At 42.1% G+C, this 20850-nt stretch overlaps 1 protein-coding gene across 7 annotated transcripts in view; it reads right to left on the reverse strand.

Moving 5' to 3' along the window:
* The window catches only part of GEMIN8 (gem nuclear organelle associated protein 8), a 41507-nt gene extending 36557 nt beyond the window's left edge, over positions 1 to 4950 (reverse strand). For 2 of the 7 annotated variants that reach the window (XM_054196292.1, XM_054196282.1), the window contains exons 1-3: positions 4774 to 4946; positions 3889 to 3941; positions 557 to 593 (exon numbers count right to left, since the gene is read on the reverse strand). In XM_054196292.1, the coding sequence (XP_054052267.1) occupies positions 557 to 559 (3 nt within the window). In that variant the 5' untranslated portion in view covers positions 560 to 593; positions 3889 to 3941; positions 4774 to 4946. Of the gene's footprint in view, positions 1 to 556; positions 594 to 3888; positions 3942 to 4773 lie in introns of all 7 variants that reach the window. The other 5 variants (XM_054196274.1, XM_054196264.1, XM_054196302.1 and 2 more) reach the window with 4 other exon arrangements.
* Positions 4951 to 20850: the final 15900 nt, after the last annotated feature.

The raw sequence follows: 20850 nt of genomic DNA on the forward strand, positions 1-20850 counted from the left end.
TGATTTGTCTAGCTGACTAGCTCCAGTTGTTAATTTAGGGGAAAGGAAGACAAAAAGCCAGTTCATGTAGACGGAACTGTGATGCTGGTGCCTGTCCAACTACTTTTTGTGGCTTTTTTTGTTGAAAGTGACCCTTGAAAACCCCTTTTGCATTTGAATATTAAAAATACATCTGTTAAAAAAGAAATTACAGAAATGTTTTATATTGGGGTGGAAAAGGGAAAGGAACACTTTAAAGCCTAACTTAGTTCTATGTCTGTGCTTTTTCAGCTGCGGAATAAATGGAAATAAGAGATTTCCTCAAGGAAACAAAAGCTATAAATCTAAAGCAAATGATCAGAGTCCTCTGTTATTTTCCTGTTATGTCTCTGGAGTCTTCCCAGGAGTAGACAAATCACTCACTGTTGTAATCTGAATTCTATTTTCAAAGCAATTTAGCTACTTTCACATCTAATTTTTACGTGTCTGCACTGACAGTTCAATAGAAGTGTTTATATGCATTTTATACATAAAATGTGACTAAGTTATCACATAGAAACCTATAAAGACCACTTACCATCTCTTGTGGGGTCTGTTCTGGTGATCAAGGTGAACTGGAAACGATAATTCATAAAAATATAGGTATTAAGATGGTCACAAGCACTGAATATATTTTTCTTAAACATGAGTACTGTGGCTACAGCTATTAGATATCCCTTCTCTGTTGTGGCTAGTTGAAGTCTCTTATTTATAGTTTTTGATTAGCATCAATAAAAATCCAATTCCTTAAAATTCACCACTGAAATAAGAAGGTTAAAAGGGAGTCTTCTACACAATATAGCCTAAAATGCTGGGACCGAACACCTTTCCCCCCCCCCCCCCCCATTACCCTTTTCTTTTCTATTTTCTCCCACACTTTATGCTTCTACAACCTTTATTTTCCAAATTAATGCCAAACAAAAATCATAAACTTAAATGAAACACACTGTTCTTGTTTTTTAGTGGTGTCTGTGCAGGGACATCTATAAGAGAAGCAATTACCATAAAATAATTAAACCCATCTTGACTCCATTCAAGTAGTGAGGTGCACTTATAACCGCAGGCAATCCCTTCTTTCATTTTATTTCTCTTTTTTTTTAGACATATGATCCTGCCTCCCATAAAACATAAGCCAATTCAGGTTGCAATCACATTTTTTAAATGTGAGGTAAAGGTTAAAGGAAGAGGGGCAACTGGAGAGGAGAAAAAAAAAAAAAGAGGGGGACAGCAGAAAAAGGGAGAAAAAGGTATCTTTAACTACCAGGCAGGATTCATAATTACCATTATTTTCAGTGTGATTTACCAGCATGAAGCACTGAGAAATATTCTGAATCCCCTTCCTATCTGACAACTATTTTATTATATTAAGACATTAGCTGTTTCGTCCACATATTTCTCCTGATGCACTCACCCTCAACTCGAACTTTATGTTAGGTGAGTGCCAGTGAAAGGTAACGGAAACTCGGTACACTAAACTACCATTGCTACCTCTAAGACACAGTCAAATGCTATTCCCAGCAACTCTGGAATATAGCCAAGACAGCTCTTAGAACTGTTGTAGATTTATACCAGCACAAACCCAGGATTTTTCAAAATGCATATGAATACAGTACATACACGAGTTGTATGTGCCTCAGATTTAACAATACTGATTAAACAGCAACTTTTGCCTCTTAAGATAAGCTGTATTGCATGAAAGGAGAATGGGGATGGGCTGCATTCAAAGAAGATGCAAATCATGCAGCTACCACAAAGGCAAATTATTGTCCTTTGCAAAGCCCACACCAAGCTCAAACCCATAAACAACCCATAAACCCTTGATTACACCAACCCATCTACAAGAAGCCCTGCATACATGAGCAGTCCCAGTGTGACCAATGGGACAACTCATGCGAGTGAAGGATTGCAGGATCAGGCATTAGGCAACCAAGGACTGTGAATCCATTGTATTCTCTCCTGCCTGCTTTAAAGAAGCAGAAAACCCAGCGGTCACTGTAAAACACTGCAGTAACCTGTAACACTCGAAACCCATGGATACATAAAAGGCTCCTGGGCTATCCCTCTTTGTTCACTTCAAATATCTCATTTCCCATAGTAGCTCTCTTCAAAACTTTTATCTCCACTCTCATGACGTACGCATGTACTTTTCGTCCCTTTGCTACATACATCTGGATACTGTCAAGGTTGCCATACTGTCTTTTTCTCATTCTTAAAAACCTAAGTCCACAGTAGCAGATTCTTCATTTCCACTTCAGAAAAAGTATGTGTATTTCATTTTCATGTTCACTCTAATTCCTGCATGACAAAAGATTCTTTGAACTAGCTTCAGCATAAATAGAAATCAGATTCAGAGCATAATGTAAATACACTTTTTAAAGTGAAGTCTGATACTTTATTATTAATAGCAACATGTACATATGCTCTCTGAAGGGGCAGGAGGGGAAAAACCCTGGCAAACCTATCGAACTATACTAGTTTACTGAATATGAAAAACCTGTTTTACCAAGCACAGAAACTTTAATTATTTTCATAAATTATTTATGAAACATTAGACTACAAATATAAAGCAGAATATAATGATGTTGCAAGCTGGGACGGTAAATTGAAGAATGAGTTTGTTTTACTTTCATCTGAATTACTATTACAAAACAAACTACATAAAATATGAAACATGTCAAGAGGCAGAAAATAAATGTGATAACTCTACTTCTATTATTTATATTTTTAAAAATAAAATATGGAAGCAACTGAAAATATGAAACTTACCAGCAAATGTAGAATTTAAAATGAGGATGAGATTTCTTTGCCTACGCTGACCATTAATGATGGAAAAGTTATTTTTTGATAAATGTTATTACTTCCTTTTCTGAGCTTCAAAATATTTCCCCACTGATAATTAAATACGGATGTAAGCTCTTTCATCAAAACATGTCTGCCTCCTTGCCAACTTGAGGCAAGTAAGCATTAGTGAAAATAAATAAATCTGATCAAAGCAATGACAGCATTTAATTCCACTGGAGTCAAAAGAAGTTGAGACAATGTCTGTCATATTGCGAGACGCAACCATGAAATATTGTTTTTTATAACTTGGAAACGTAATTCATACTCTGGGAGGAAAGCCCTCTAGTGGTGCGTTGGGTACAGTGCTACCACATGGCTGCCATACTGGAGGTGATATGTGCAGCTCAAAAAGACCTACCAATGATGGAACAAGGAGGGTTTGACTTTTGACATTTCTCCTGATTTCAGCAAGTGGCAGTTCAGATGCTTTTTTCAGCCCCAAACTGCTTTTGGCATGCAAATCCAGAATGTGTCATTTCTCTGAACCCATGAATACTAAGTGTTTCCACGACAATCCATGGCAGTAAGTTTCACAATTTAAGATGTTAAAACACCAGTTTGCTCTAATGTATGTTGAACTCACCCTACTACATATTCTTTAAAAATATCTGAAGAGTTCTGTAAGAAAAGCATGCCATGTAACAACATCAATAGTGTGCATCTTCCCACAAACACCTATTTCATTTTATACTTATCTAATGCTTACTTTTGGTGCAGAATTACCACCAGAAGAGGGAAATATCCGAAAAGCGTTTTGACACTCTGTGCTTCAGATTAATACTGTGCATTGCCGGTGTACGATATTAACTTTAATACCGAAGCGCCCTAATTACAGTCACGCAGAAATTTTACCCTGTGATTGCTGAGACAATTGGCAAGTATTAAAAGGAAGAGAAGGTAAAAATTCCCAACACTATATTCTGCACTGTTGTTTGTGAATGGCTGTAAACAGAAGACCTGCCTGGCACTTAGGATACAGTTATGGCTGGCTGTCATCCCACCAGGAGAGTCAGTTGAGCTATGACCTACCTATCACTATGATGTCTTCACACCGGTGTCCTTAACACCAATAGTAGCAATTCCTGCAAATGGAAGGGAAACAAATTACATGCAAGACAAAATTACGTTCATTGCAGGGGCAATCCACATTTAACCACCAGACCTGCAAACAAAGCATGCAGATCAAACTTCAGCATATGTATTACAGGTCTTTGGACCTCAGCAGAGCCTGAAACAGTGTAATCCCCTGCTGCTCCCAAAACCAGGGTCTGTCTTCTCTGAGATCCAGGATACAAACCCAAAAGCTATTTGGGTCAAAAATCAGAGGTTAAAAGTGAAGTGCTAAAGCCTGTACAATTATTAGTAACGCCAGTTAGCTTATGTTTTGTATATGGCTTGTCACTTTAGTTATAAAGGAGGAAGTGGATGAAACTTTTAGACTGTTGCTTTGAAAGGCAGAATTCCTTTCCCACAGATGCCGTGCCCAGACTCTCTGAGTCGTTAAGCATTGCCCCGATGACAGAGCCGATAAGCAGCTTCTCGCCTCTGCCAAACAGGACAACCTATTAAATCTACGATCTGGCAGGAAAACAAGCCCTCACGCCCGGGCTCACCGCGGCCTCAAGCCCCAGCACACACAGGACGCCTGAGCCCAAGCTCCCGCACCCCTGCCTCAGGCCGGAGGGCCGACATTTTGCAGAGGAAAGGAAAAGCCCCGGGCCCGTAGAGCCGATCTGCGTGCCATAAACGCCGCCTCTCCGTCCCCGCCCGGCTCCGAAAGCAAAACCGCCTCCCGAGCTGTTCGCCTTCCCGCTCGCCCCGGCTGTCCCTCCCTCAGCCGTCCCGCCGCGGCCCAGCGAGGTGGGAGGCCTAGGGCCGCAGCATGCCCAGAGGCAACGCCATCCCCGCACCCACCCGGGCAGCGTGGGGCTCCGGCGGGCGAGGGGAGCCGAAGGGAACCGAGCAGAGCCACCTGCAACGCTTGCTTCCTCCCTCCCTCCCTCCTGTGCGGCGAGGACGGGCCCAGGGCGGTGCAGCGCGTCCCGGCGAGCGGAGCTTCCTCCCGTCGCTTCCGCCCGACGCCTCTCCGGTCCCGCGGCGCCATCTTGTGGGGCCGCGAGGAGGCGGCGGCGGCGGACCGGCTCCCCGAGGGTGGCCGTGGGCCTCCGACACCGCAACCGTCTCCTTCGGTGGAGGGAGTGACCCCACATAGCCACCTTCCCCTCAGAGAGGCGGTGGTGCGATCTCTGCGATCGGTGCCGCTCCCTCTGCGCCCTCGGTGCCTCCGCCAGTCTCAAAGCATGTACAGTACTCAACAGGCTGAATCGTTCCTCAAAACCTGGGTGTGCTGTGGTGGGTGGCACTGTCATACATTGTCCTCGGATTATTATTTTTTTCCCCAATTAATTTCTAAACTTTCTGTTCAGGTTCTGTACCACTACTAAGCTAGTATTTTCACGGGACTGTGTGTGAGCAGCCTGTCTAGGGCCTGTGGCAGCCAGCAGAGGAAGGGTTGCTTTTTCCCTTGTATAGCGTTTCACATTATCTGTGTTAAATTAATCTGCTATTATTCAGTGCCGTAATGTTGTTCCGTGTTTCTCCACCATCAGTAAACCTCAGCTTTAGCCTACCGAACAGCAGAGTACCCTCCCCAGGCCATGCCACCCCATCGCTCCAGCACTTCTCCGGACGACTCGTGGATGGGCTGTGCACAGCGAGCATGGCTCCTGCCACCGATTCTCGCAGGGCAGGCTCCCCAAGACCTCCTCTCCCACCGTCAGAGCTAATGGTGATTTCTCCTCTCTACTTTCCTCGCTTTTAATTAGTACTTCCAGTACAAGAAACTCACATTTTATTCCCATCTTTCAGTTCTCCTGGTGTGATTACTGCCCTAGCTGCTTGCCTGCTGAAAATCCCAGCAGGCCATGCTGAGACAATTTCCCTTTCTTACCTGCTTGAATTAAAAAAATCCATTGTGGAACATGATTTCACTTTAAAAACACACATATTGAGTCTGAGTTCATATAGCAAATTTCTACATTTATCTCCAGTATATCTACTGAAGTTATTTGAAATAATTTCAACTAATTTGTCTGGCATGGACATCAGATTTAATAGTTCGTAAGATCTTCAGATGTTTTCAGGAACATGTTTTACTAATGTCATCAAGTTAACTACCTTGTGCTCTTCTACTGAGAACTTTAATGCAACTCGTGGATACTTGAGTTCAAGAATAATTCAGGATTAATTCAGTTTTGTGTTCCTTTCAGAGCTCTTGGGGAAATACTCTCTGGCCCTGCAGATCTGCCATTGCTCAGTTTCTCTGTTTTGTCACCTGCTCTACAAACACTTCAGGTGAGAAAGATCCTCTAATGCACCTCTCAACATGCTAGCATAGCTGTCTTCTCCATGTTTCTCTATGATGAATACAGATGAAAAAAAACCCCCAAAAACCCAAACAAGCCAACCATTACTTACTAGCCAAATCTTTTGAATGTTCAAATCAGAACGGGCAGCAATAAGGCACAAGTCAAGATGTGAATCGATTCCTTTTTTATAGCTGTTGTATATTTTTGCATATATTTCTGGTATATTTTTCCTTCCCAAGATCATTCTGATTCTGTTTATGGCTCCTGCAACGGCAACAACAGACCAGTTCATAACAACAGACCAGTTCAGAATTCCCTAATCAATGATACTTATAGCGGATAGATCTACAACAATTCGTATGTATGTACTGAATTTGATCACCTTCCCACCAAGCTGCATGGCAGTGCAGTTGCTGGTCATCAGAGTGAGGTGTACATTTTTTCATCAAAGTATTTGGATAATACCATTATATCTGGTCTCTTCAGGTAATTAAATTATAGACAAAATTGGACATTGCTTTATTTGCTCTCATCAGTATAAAATCTCAAATTCGAAGAAGTAGACACTTTGCTTCAGCAGTTTACTACTTTAGCACAAATATGGTAGGAGTGCTAGAGGAGGTAGTCTGGCAATGATGGCCCTGAGGTAAAACACACAAGAGTTTAATTATAAGAAGTAAATATACTGAACATTCTCAGCACGTTAAGAGCAGTAAATCGCTCCTCTTAAAACACTAGCAGCTTCTCCATCATCTGTTTATTCTTTTCCTCCAGCTACTGTGTCACTGTAGGCATCTGTGTAGAGCTGATTAGTCTAGATACTACAGTGCACTTTAACTGTGGTCTTGTTCAGCCCCTGCATCACAAGTGTTTTGTGATTTCCCTGGTGTGTGGCCAAAAAAATTTGTCACAGCCTCTCTGTCTCCAAGGCAGAAGAGGTGTATTATGCAGTTGTCAGCCTGCTTTTTCTCATGAGCACCCGATGCACTTAAAGACTCTTCCAGCTTTTCTTGCTCCCCTCTCATCTGCGTATTTCCACAGACAGATCGGGTTGCTTCACGCTCAGACATTTGTGCTTGCTTTTACACATGGCAAACTGATGGCTGAAAGTTGTGGACAGCGGAACATCTAGGTTAACTTGGAGAGTCATTAGGTGAAAAAAAGGTATCAGGCAAATCATACAAGGAATATCTGTTAGTCATCAAGATACAGTTCTGGCTTAGGAAGTCCCTATGCACTAAGAAAGAGCTGCTGTGTGCTTGCCCTGTTCATTCCTGAGGACATTGACCACTCAGAGACAGTGTAATGGACTGGATAGACCTTCAGTTGGACTCAAAGAAGTGATTCTTATGTTACATATATATTAAAATGAAGGCATGCATTACTGCTGAACTGCGGTACTTTGTATGGGAGAAAGGCATCAAGGCAAACTGCACAAAGGTATGCCATGTGTGTTGGTTTTGTCAAGGTTATCAATCTCAAGCAAAGACTTTAAGGAATACATTACTGATGCTGCTATGTAGATTCTGAAAATGTGATTGTGCTGTTCTTAGTTTTGTAATATTTCAGTTTAAAAGAGGACTTTTTGGGGTAGTGTTACTATGAAATGTACATTCTCTTCGTTCACCTCTTCCTACTTATTCCCTTCTACCTGCCTTACTTATGCATATTTGCAATTGCACAGTTATTGTCTGTGTGGAAGCACACGAAAAGTTATCTATCTTAACGGGATCTACACAAATATCACATTAAATAAACCTCTGATTATATGCATTTTGTGAACAGTGAGATCAGTACTTCCTGCCTGCTGAAGACTGATTTCTTCCTTTGCGTTTCATCTGATCACATTCACTGGGTCACTTCTGGATCTTTCACTTTGCAAAATATCTGCTGCTGTAAGAGCTGTATTTTCCTTGGAAACCTGTGTAGATCTTTCAAGTATTTAAAGTCTACCTTTTATCAGAGGAGAAGGAGCAGCTTGGCAGAAAGGTTTGCTTTTAAAGGCAACCCCTTTACGTGGTCCCTCACACAACCCAACAGTAGAGAAGGTTTCACGTTAATTCTCGATTTGTAAATCCTTTTCTTCTGCACTCATGAAACATGAAAAATGTAAACTGGGTCTAGAATGATGTAAATACCCCTGCAATTTCTTTCCCAAACCTAACACTGCTGAGGAAAGGGTGTCTCTTACTGATTCCAATATGAGATCTTCCCTCCCAGATTTGGGTCCAAAAGCATAATAGAGTATGTTTGGTTTTATTGATCAGTTTTATCAATGGTGTCCCATAATGCAGCATGTCCCTCTTGAACTACTTTCTCCCGTGGCTGTGTTCCTTGAAGCTTTCAGTGTGCTCCGATGGTTGAACGTTAGACTCGAACCAGGCTGAAAATAAGGATGGTGTTTCCTGGCAAGAGAATGAAATGTTAGACTAGAACAGCTATTAGAGTAGGGAAATTTCCTCATAAGAAACAGCATTTGAAGTTGTCAAGTGTAGACATCTTAGAGAGTATTTTACAGCTATTAAGATTCATTAATTAGCCAATTAATTTAATTCACTTATCCTTTAAGAAGCAAGGAGTGCAATGACTGGAGGTTTGTAAAAAAAAATGTAGAAAGTTTAAATCTTCAACACACTTTATCGCTTCCATAAGCTGAAAAGAGCATTCTTAGGCACCAGATCTGAAAGGGTGGTAGTTTCCGGCACAGGGGGATAATGATAGGAAGTTGGAAATTAGGCAGTAAACACTTTTTCTTGTACCACTTTTAAAAAGTGTGTGGTTTTGTTAAACTTGTGCAAATTTGTATGTAGACCATTGTTTTGCAAAGATTGTTATTGTAGTGTTGCTCTATACTGAGTTAAGGATAATCCAAAAGAAGTCACCTTTAGAACTGTAGACTAATTATGGACTGGCCAAAGCGCTGAAATTATTGACTCTGCTTGTCCTTTGTTAAGACAAAATCATATTTAAAAATACATTATTTGTAGCCGATTTTCAACCGTGATGCAAATTCTATTGCTCTTGTATAATCTGAATCTACAATTCATAAAATTTATAGGAAAAGACTGATACCTCTTTCTGTGTTTGTGTGTTTGTGTGCAGAAAACCACATGTAAGAGTTCTCTTACTTAACAGTAAAGGGACAGGCTACTGGAGGCAGAGGGTGGAGAGAAGTAGAAACATCTTAAAGACAATTTTACTGCCAAAGGAAATATCCAGTGGAGCTGGACTTCTGGACCAAAGGTCATCGCTCATACCAAAAGTTTGATGTAGTTAATCCCTCTTTTCTGTAATACCTGTGGCCCCACTGTGTCAATACCTGTTAATGAATCAAAAATCAGCATCACCTCTCTCTGAAGACTTTCCCCACTAGATGAGGGGATAATATTCCTTTTGCTGGCTTTCTGTGCTTACTTACAGTGTGACAGTGATGCCTACGCCTGAGCTAGTCACTGTTCAGATACCTTATAGCCATGAGCAAAGCACAGTAGTGCTTTTTGGGTGCTGCTTGTCTGATCTATGTTGATTATCTACTTTGGGGTGAAATGAATCACACCCCAGAATTGCTTATTCCTTCCGCTGACTTTCAGGGAAGCTTGAGGCCATTCTCACGAGGTGCTTTTGTTGCAAGCGTGTATGTTTAGCCAGATAAATTCCATAGAGAAAAACTATGAAAGTGCAAATAGTTGATAAAGGAAAATGTGGCAACACTGATTACAAAAGATAAAAGCCCACCTAAATCAATAGATGGCAGCATTGTAAATGGTAATGCACAACCCTCTGCCTGAAACAGTGGTGCTAGGGAGTCTAAGCTGGTTGCTCTGGAGAAGTAAAAGATCTCTGAAATAGCCCTGACTCATGTACCTCTAGCTTGCTAAAATATGCTGTCTTCTCTTAACTTTCAGATGGCACAAAGTCTCCCTTTTTCATGAAAGCTAAGAAAGGGACCTTGTGCCATCCAGATTTCCAGAGTTTGAAAAGCAAAAAAGGACTGAGCACTCAGCTAATTATTACATTTCCATTTCTGGAGGCTTAACACTGGAACATTTGGCATAGCGACTTAACAATGATTTAGATCAGAATTTTATGTGGTAATTTTATGCGGTAATTTTATGCAGTATACACACACACTAAAACATTGTAATGATACATTTTCATCTTGTCTTTGAATTTTATTCTCTTGGTCTTTAGCAATTGGATTTATTTTATGTATCTTTGTTAATTTTGGCATTATTATACAGCAACAGTATTTAAACTTTTTAATTAGGAAATAAAGATGACATAGTGCTGTTTCTCTTGTATAGAAAAAAATTGAATTGTTTCACATTTGCCATCAGTTATTTTTAATTAAACAACCTGAGGAATAATGTCAGACGTGTTTTAAATGCAGGCAGGCAGCCAGCAGGTAACGTGTGAAGAGGCCACAGTAGGAGTGAAGCCTGTAAAGACCTCAGAAGATGTGGGCCAGGTTTTGACTCCTTTGCTCAAGGAGAGACTCAGTGCCTAGATCAGATCCGGGAAGAGTTGTGTAGCCCAAGGGCTGTGATCACAGTGGTGAGGGATGGGACCGGATCTCCTGGTAAATCCTGTGCTTGTTCTGCCTAGGCTGAATAGCTTCCACCTCATTAGCAATTCTCCTGGCTCAAGTGTTACTGTGTACAAAGTACGAGCTCCTCACGCCTGAACGTGACCCCAACAAAGTGTGTTGAATCAAAGTGCGTGTGGGTTAAACCAGCACTGTACCTGGCTTCATTATTCCCCTCCTCCTTCTGTTTTTTGATACACACTCAAAAGATTCCCAAATCCATATGGGCCGCACACATAGATATACTGAAATATTTGCCCCTAATTATTAGAATTTAGTCCACAAAACTCATGATATCGAAGTTAATGCCCCAAACTAACATTTAATCCACTCAGTTGTATGTTAGTGTTGTAAGACTTTGCAAATGATTTATGACCAGTAAGGACTAAATAACATTCAGCATTTTAATACAGGCTTGCTTTTTTATTTTCTGCTTTGACTAACATGGCATATTAGAGGTACAGCTGGCTTCCCAAAAGAATTTTTAGGTTTCTGTTATTTTTATTTGTACACCGAATTTGTTCATTGGTCTTTGAAATATCACGAACTGCCTAAGAGTTATGGATATGCAGGTTCCACCAAAATGAATAGACATCTATGTGTGGAAAGAGTTTGTGCAAATCCCATAGCTTGGGATCAGATTTGTTCATTATTGTGCATATGTTAACTTCTGCGTAACCTTAAAAATCATCCTTTGATTGACCAGAAGTTAGTAACAGAAGTGCTGAATAACACTTTGGCTTCAGTCAAGATCACTCAGCTATGTACTTTGTCAGGCCTTGTAGCTGTTTGATTTATTAGCATTGCCCTCTGTCATCTTCCTTCTTTTCTTCCCTTCTTCTACTATTTCTTTTACCTGCCTGTTCTGTCCACGGCTGTTGATGCTGGCTGCTTGTTTGTGAGCCATAGCTCGCTCTCACTTTGAGTTGTTATTGCAGACTGCCTCACTGATGGTGTTTCCATGACCTTTTGAATTTCCACAATTGCAAATGGCTGTGCTCAGTACAGTGAGTGATAATAATTCTACACATGGCTGCACCTAGATCCAGAGACAGACCACAGCACGCTGACCGATCTTCCTGATACAAGAGGGCTTTGAGGAGGCAAAAGGCTTTCTCTGTGTTATCTGTATCCTCTGCTATAAAAGGCTTTAGTCACAGATACTTTGAACTGAGGCTAGAAGTGTGCTGAGAAGCAGTGCAGAATATAGATTAGGTATGTATCCATGTTGACCTGCCCCAAATAAGGGGAAGCTGCCTGGCACTGTAAATGCATTGCTCAGTCTCCACAGGACTGAGAATGACAAGATGCCTGTTACACCGCTCCAAGAGCAACAGAAAGTTCTTGACACAGGGACAGGAGATGGCAATGGCTCTTGAGCTTGGTGCACAGGTGGATTGCAACTCAGGAAAGTCAGTCTCAGCAGCTTCTTCTAGCTTCCAAGGATTTAGATGACCCATTGTCTGTGGGGCCAGCACAACCCTGAGAGGTATGGCTTTGATGAAAGAGCCACACCTGAACTGCTCATAAGTCCCCTGTAATCCGAGAGATACGTGTGTCTCTTTAGTATCAGGGTTCCTGAGGTTTTCCAGGGTAGTTCATTAGGGGTCAGATTACATGTGTGAAACGAAACTGGCTCAGGAGTTGACTATCAGGGAGGAGAGGGTAAAAAAGACAACTGTAGTAGAGGACATAACTGCATGATTTTTAGAAGCTTAATCCACAAGGTGGGATCCAAAGCTGAAAGCCATGTCTGAGGTTTTCTGTTCAACACAGAGAGGCAGTTGTGTGCCCCAGAGAGTTACCTGGAAAACCTTTGTACTGGTACCTGTGTTTATTCTACCAACATTAAGCTTCCAGGTGAAGTGCCTGTGGGTCCTTTATAGTCAAGGAAGACCTGCACCTCCAGGAGACAGAGTTCCAACCTAGCATTTGAGCTAAGCTGTTTGGAAATGTCTGCCTCCATTGACCTTAGACCACCAAACCTAGATAAGAGCTTAGGTACCTCTGCTATGTATTTAAAGGTAGATGAGAAGAAGGTGGAGAAACCATAGTGTGGAGACATCTTTACCTGCAGCTGTTCTCTCAAAAAATGATGCATGTCTCTCTCTTTCAATGAAAAGTCATGATGAATGTGCCCCCTCTGATTATAGAATAGCTTGCTGAGTACATCACTTCCTTTGAAAATGAAACATCTGGGTTTAATTCCTTTCTAAGCCTCAGAGGCTTAATACTTACCCCTAGGAGAACAAACAAACCACGTACCTCTCTCTGACCTTGAAAGCCTGACTCCTGTTTATAGGCCAGCATCAACATTTTGTTTTTCATTCTAGCTTTTGTATATGTCCACAGACATTATTTGGCAAGCCATTCTGCTGGCTTTGCCAGAGATATTGCAGTGCTCCAGACACAAATATTTTGGCCAACATAGGCAAAAAAACCAGGCAAAGTGACTTGAAATCTAGGGGAATAAATATGATGTTTGTTGCAATAGGAATGAGTAATCCTGAAAAAAAATAATTAGGTAGGTTCATAAATTTTAAATATTTTGAGCATCAGCAGTTTGTTTTGTTTTTGCTTTATTTGTCTAATCATGAATTGGATCCAATTTCTCTGCATAATTACCTCAATTATGTTATTTCAGTGAGAATGCTCTCCTGGGTTGACGTTTTCACAGAAACATTTGCTAGTGCTCTCAGTGTAGTTTGTTTTTGCACAGGAGTACCTGGGGACCCACCACAGTGGGATCTTCCTAGGAATGGGGACATAAGAAGGGGAACAACTTTCCTCAAGAACATTTGTGTGAGGGCTGAGGGAGGTCCATCACATCGCCCTCACGTTCTCAGCTCTCACCCATGGGATCCAGCTGTTGGTGATCTGTGGGAAGCTGATTTCTGAGTGAAATCTGATTTCACTGTTTTCTCAGTGAAATCTGAGTATTGGAAATACCAGATAGAAATATGTTTATACATTGTATGGTAAATGGCCATACATAGCAAGGCCTCTGCTATTGAGAATTTGCTTGTGTATAGGAAAACCAGGGAAGCTTCTACAGCAAATATGCTTCTTTTCCAGCAGCCCTATCTAGTTCTAGAGTTGGCTGAGCAGATGCTGTTAGGTTGGTTTATGCTTAGGCAGCAAAACCTTGGGAGCCTCCTCACGTACAGCAGTCCAGAAACTCCAGACAAATGGATATATCCTGCAGATTTCCGCCACCACAAATTCCCAAATCAGAAAAAAAGGGCTTGTCCAGGAGAGCCTAGCTGCATGCAACCTCAAAGGAATGGCCTACATGCAACATGGAGATACTGCTGTTTTGGGAAACAAATTCCCACTGAGCATCAAATCCTGAAGGCTTCACTTCATTTTGGCCAGGAATGTGCCCACGTGGCCAAGAAGGCCAACAGCATCCTGGCCTGTATCTGGAATAGTGTGGCCAGCAGGATTAGGGAAGCGATCATCCCCCTGTACTCGGCACTGGTGAGGCCCCCCCTCGAGTACTGTGTCCAGTTTTGGGCCCCTCGCTACAAGAAAGACATTGAGGTGCTGGAGCGTGTCCAAAGAATGGCAATGAAGTTGGTGAAGGATCTAGAGAACCAGACTCATGAGAAGTGGCTAAGAGCGCTGGGGTTCTTTAGCTTGGAGAAAAGGAGGCTGAGGGGAGACCTTATTGTTCTCTGCAACTACCTGAAAAGAGGTTGTAGAGAGGTGAGTGTTGGTCTTTTCTCCCAAGTATCAGGTGATAGGACACGAGGAAATGGCCTTAAGTTCACCAGGAGAGGTTTAGATTGGATAGTATGAAAAATGTCTTCACTGAAAGGGTTGAGAAGCATTGGAACAGGCTGCACAGGGAAGTGGTTGAGTCACCATCCCTGGAGGTATTTAAAAGACGTGTAGATGTGTCACCTAGGGACATGGTTTAGTGGTGGACTTGGCAGTGTTAGGTTAATGGTTGGCCTTGAACTTAAAGGTCTTTTTCAACCTAAGTGATTCTATGATTCTATTTTCTGTCCTAATTCCTGGGTTCAAACTGAATAAAAGTTGAATGAGAACCTCAGTATATGGCAAACATTGATATAGAATAGTGTTGGAAACTCTCAGAATATTTTTGGTAAATCTAAATAAAACGTCTTCGTACAGAAACTGGTTTTGTAACACTGAAAGCAAATGTATTTTCCTTTGAGAATTCATTAATTACTGCTTCTGGGTCTCATTATTTGGGTTGCATTTGACTTATACATTCTGGCTTGACGTCCCAGTTAAATTCTGACAATCCTAAAGGATGATGCAAAAATGAGAACTTTGAACCAAGCTTTTTAAAGAAGATGGGTACGTGTCACACTGCTGGGTTGGCTCCTGTTGATCCTGTGTACTTTTAAGCTTTCTGCCTGTGGCGAGTTGACCCTGGCTGGATGCCAGGTGCCCACCAAGCTGCTCTATCACTCCTCTCCTGAGCAGGAAAGGGGGAGAGAAAATATAATGAAAGGCTCCGGGGTTAAGGAAAGGGAGAGATCACTCACTAGTTATTGTCATGGGCAAAACAGACTCTACTTGGGGAAACTAGTTGAATTTATTACCAATCAAATCAGACTATGGTAATGAGAAATAGAACTAAATCTTAAAACACCTTCCCTTAACACCTCCCTTCTTCCCGGGCTCAACTTCACTCCCGATTTTCTCTGCCTCCTCCCCCACAGTGGTGCAGGGGGATGGGGAATGGCGGTTGCAGTCAGTTCATCACACGTCGTCTCTGCCGCTCCTTCCTCCTCAGAGGGAGGACTCCTCACACTCTTCCCCTGCTCCAGCCTGGGCTCCCTCACATGGGAGACAGTCCTCCACAAACTTTTCCAACATGAGTCCTTTCCATGGGCTGCAGTCCTTCAGGAACAGACTGCTCCAGCATGGGTCCCCCTCGAGGTCACAAGTCCTGCCAGCAAACCTGCTCCAGCATTGGCTCCTCTCTGTCCATGGGCCCACAGGTCCTGCCAGGAGCCTACTCCAGTGTGGGCTTCCCATGGGATCACGGCCTTCTTTGGGTGCATCCACCTGCCCTGGCGTGGGGTCCTCTACGGGCTGCAGGTGTATATTTGTTCTGCTGTTAACCTCCATGGGCTGCAGGGGGACAGGCTGTCTCACCATGGTCTTCACCACGGGTTGCAGGGGAATCTCTGCTCCAGCGCCTGGAGCACCTCCTCCCCCTCCTTCTTTACTGGCCTTGGTGGCTGCAGAGTTGTTTCTCTCACATAGTCTAATTTCTCTCTCCCACTGCAGTTGCACAGGGTTTTTTTCTGTTTTTTCTCTGTTACCACGGAGGTGCCACCACCGTCACTGATTGGCTTGGCCTTGGCCAGTGGCGGATCCGTCATGGAGCCCGCTGGCACTGGCTCTGTCAGACATGGGGGAATCTTCTAGCAGCTTCTCACAGAAGCCACCCCTGTAGCTCCCCTGCTACCAAAACCTTGCCACGCAAACCCAATACACTGCCACTTGAATAATTCTGGTGTTTTGTGTTTGGTCTCTTCAATGAACTTATGCAAAGCCTGGGCATCTTCCTCAGAAACAGGGCTTCATTGCCTAGAAGCCTGAACTAGCCAGGAGCAATGGTGATCCCTTGGTGTCCCTCACACGAAATTGCCCACTCGTTCTCAGAGCCTGACTGTGTGGGGATGCAGTTTTGGTAAGCTTTCCAGGAAATCAGAACCAGAGTGTCTTCCCTGTACCTGTATTCCAGTTTTCTCCTTGCTCTGGAACTATCCTTGGGCTTGGAATGCCCAGAATCCTCCTTCTGCAGCAAGGATATCTCCTCTCCGTACTGGGTCACTGCTCTGGCTTGTAACTAGCTTTCTGCCTCCTCTCCTAGACTCACCTCTGCTCCTTTACTTAAACCAAAGTTCTCTATGTCAATTAAAACTTTTATTGGTCTTCTCGGATGATCCAGGTCCACATTTAATAATCCCCTGCTTGGTTACTTCCCTCTTTAACAGAGGATGAAAAAAGTTTAATGACTAGACAAGTTCAGCCAGTCTGTGGACTGCATGCTGACTCCTTTCCTGGTGGTGGCCTGGAGATGGGGAAACAATCTGAAGTGGCCTGGATGAATTGCTTTGGGAGCTCACAGCCTCTTCCCTGCCAGTCTCCCTCCTGAAGACTCAGTGGCCTTTTTCATCATGAGACTGGGGATGAAATGTATTTATTGCAGCTGACATGCTCAGGGCCTTCTTGCTGTGGTCTGAGATGTGCGTGTGAAGTCACTTAGGAGACCTGATGCAAATGCACAATCCCACCACATGTCCAGAAGTGATGTATGTGATGGTGCACGTAGTGACCATGGTAGAGGAAGGACCTTGTTGATACTCCTAAAATGCTGCATGTGTGATTATACAAGTGAGGAAGTTAGTGGTGAATAGCGACTGAATGTCTCCGTTAACAGGTTGTGTGACACATGCTGGCAGAAAGATGGCATCACTGCTCAGCTGTTAGCTCTGAATCACCATCCTTGGGAATTTCAGCGCAAAACAAAAATGAGGAGATAAAACAACCAGTAGAGAGGGAAGACAAACTCAGTGTATGAAGTGAGATTGCAGCCTTCACAAATTAAACACAGGGAAGCTGTTTTTAAATTCTACATACAGAGATTCTACAAATCATTGCATAACCATTTACAGCCAGTCACACTGAAGTAATAGGCACAAGCTTTGAAAGTCCTGGTTCTCTAATCCCTGAAGATGAGCATTTAGTTTATTACTGACATTATCCTTCATACAATTTTTCCAAGAAGTCAGCGAAGGGCTAATGACCTGACTGTATCAGTCATACTGGAATGGATTGGTCCAGTGTTCATTAATGACCCTATAAAAACACTAGAAGGCATACAAGTGCATGTACTACCTTTGCAAATATTCCATGATAAATTGCAGTGGCATTCATTCCCAAATAATTAATTATGAATTGTTCGTCCATTCTCTGTTAATCTAAATGTTCTTTGCAAGTTTTATCTTCCCAGTTTGGTATCCTATGATGTACAACTGAAGCATCTCCCTGTTAAAAGAGAGATTGCGGTTTCCAGAGAATCCTACAGAATGAATAATGAATTACTTTTTATTAAATGACTGCGAAAATAAAAATCTCACTACAGGTATTTCATGGAGGGTTTATTTTACAAGGAGATGCACACGGGATTGAACCAGTGTGACAAGAAGTCTTCAGGAGTAGAGATGAAAATCTCCCTCTACAGAATGAGAGAAATGCTGGTGTGATAAATAATACTGGCTTTCAAAAGCAAATGCAATATTGTTGAATTTTCCAGGCTTGTGTCTATGCACAATATTACCAGGCAGACCAGCTTTTACTTGACTTTGTTATTTCTTACTTTACTTACTGTGTATTGTACCCAGAGACACTGGAAAAGCTGCACTATACAGGCACCAGATACACAAACCACCTAATCTGCTAGCATAGAAATGAATATGAATGCAATCCTATTGTGGGAAAGGAGACAGAGAATGTTATTTGTATTTTAAGTAGTTGGAAGGTGTTCAAATGCTGCTGTAACAGATACAATATGGCATAAGTGGATAGATCCAGAGGTGGTTCCAGAGATTTATTTCTGAGAACATAATTCCACTCTTACACATCAGCGTTTTGTGATACACTTAACCAAAATAATAAAAATGCTTGTGTGTTCGCATTGTTATTTTACAGGTTTATGAGGGCACCGTAAAACTCCGTAGTTGAGATTGTTTTGTTATGTTTAGAATCCTATTCCTAAGAAGTAACAATTAATTTGTGAGAATACAAACACTGAAAATCCTTCTCAAAATCCTTTTGGCTGGCTTAGGTTGTACAGAATTACCAAGGCTTATTATATTACTACTGGTTTATGTGGTGTTAGGTTTTCAGAAGACATTTTCATGAACTAATCAACCGTCTTTCTAGTATTTATCCTTTTTCAGAATGTCTATGACCTGTCATTACTGTGAACAATGAGGAGGCCAAGCTGTCCTCTGCTAAGATGGTGATAGTTTCCATAGCATCTTTATGGTACTGAGCTGGTCTTCAGCTATGATAGCCACCTTTGCAGCCGCAGTTACTCTGAGCTTATGCCATTTACCTCTGTGGAAACACCCTCACTGGCTTCAGAAGGTGTACAGGTGAGCCAGCACTGAGGATTAAGCAGGAGACAGCAAGAGGAGAAGCAGATTTACACGCAAACGTGAGCATTAGAGGAGGAAAAAGCAGCAGTACGACAGCATATTTGTAGGGCAGCAGTAGGAGATGGCAACTATTGACGCGTGAGGTGCTGAGATCTACGCTATGTGCCAAGGTCTGAGTTATTTGAGTATGGGGTGATCCTCAGAACAGTTTGTTCTACTACACGCAGTTGCTTGCTTGGAGATAAATAATTTTTGATGCATCGGTCTAGTGCCAGCCTTGTGAGTTGTGATACAGTCTGAATACATACTGAATACAGAATACAGTCTGCAGTACATACTTTCATTAACTTTGTATCCAAGAGTTTCCGGGGTTGTGTAGCCTAAGGGTACCTCTGATCACTTTGTTGACGAGAAGAAAGACTGCCATTTTGATGCCCTTTCAAGCTATTACTAAGGATAGGTGCAGCAGCTGCAGTGAAGATGGGATAGGGACAGTCGTATGGTGAACAACACAAACTGCTGAGCAGTGGTAATGCATACTGCTACAGCCTCTCCCAGGGACAACCTCCCTAGTCATCAACCTAACAAAGCACTTTTTGCTGCTTTCAAAGGGACCCTCACCATTGTTTCTGGAAACAGTGGGGTATGAAAGTGGCCAAGGGAAACTCATGTCTTGTCATGTGAGGTTGTTCCAAGTGAGACAGCACTTCTACTGGAGCATCTCCTGCAGTCAGGAGCAGGCATCCCCAAAGGTGGATTTCAAAGGCAGAAGACTTCTAGCGTGCTGCCTCAACTCCCCCGTAGGCACATTCTTCCCATTCTTCCCAGAGCCTTTAATGCAGCATGCCTTTCTAGGTGAAAAAGTGCTGTACAGCATATACTAACGTCTTCACAGAATACCTTAAATCTCAGACAATATAATTCAGGAATTCAGAGAAAGTAAACAATCAAAATACTTGTGGTAGAGGAGCCAAAAGGAAAAATAAAAAGTATGCAAGTCCCAGAAAAATGCTGGTAAAACCAGAAAAACTACATGCAGAGCTTTGTATCATAAGGATCTAAGAAATTAATTTCTTCCCTTTCATTCCTTTCCTCACATTTATCTTATTACTATTCTTGTTGCTCTAGAATTTATGAAAATCTGTAATTTGGTATTTTTCATTTTGAAGTAGAGCTCTCTGTCTTTTCTTGGCATCTAAATACTATTCAGATTTCATTGTGTTAAATTGTCTGGATGTTGTTCATAGGACATTACATTTTTCAAACTTTCAAGACACATAGCCTTCAAATTTTTTAGTTTAGATTAATTTTGGCTCATTTTATCTTCCTAGAATAGATTTAACTGAGATCGCAATGTCTTCATTACCTTGTAATGATTATAGAAGTCTTTCCTTAGCACATGAATACAAGTCACAGTCTTTGACACATTTATAAGGGTTATCAACTAATGAGATACAGTTTTCACGTGTGTACAATGGGGCCGCATTCCATCGACTTTCATTAAACAATAGATGTAGCACAATACTAGCTGGGCTGTACAGAAGCATAGACAGAAGTTTTTCTCTTAATATTTCCTCTCTCTGCCACTTCAGGAATTTTGAAGACAGAGTTTGGAAGACAATGATATAAAGTATATTAAATTATAAAGCATTTTAAAATCATTGTGAATACCGCTTTTAGTTAAAATGTTCGAGTCAGGTGAGAGTGGACAACCCCAGCAGTGCAAGGGCAAGGCAGGCGTGGTGAGGGGCAGTGCAGGTGTAGGGTGGTGCTGGCAGGGGCGCACATTTCTCTTGCGGGATAGTGATGTAGCTGGGGGGCACCAGAAATGGAAGCAGGAAGGGATAAGACCCAGTGATACTTGGAAAACAGTGATTTTTGGGAT

The sequence above is a fragment of the Rissa tridactyla genome, chromosome 1 (assembly GCF_028500815.1).
Source record: "Rissa tridactyla isolate bRisTri1 chromosome 1, bRisTri1.patW.cur.20221130, whole genome shotgun sequence".
Classification (NCBI taxonomy): Eukaryota; Metazoa; Chordata; class Aves; order Charadriiformes; family Laridae; genus Rissa; species Rissa tridactyla.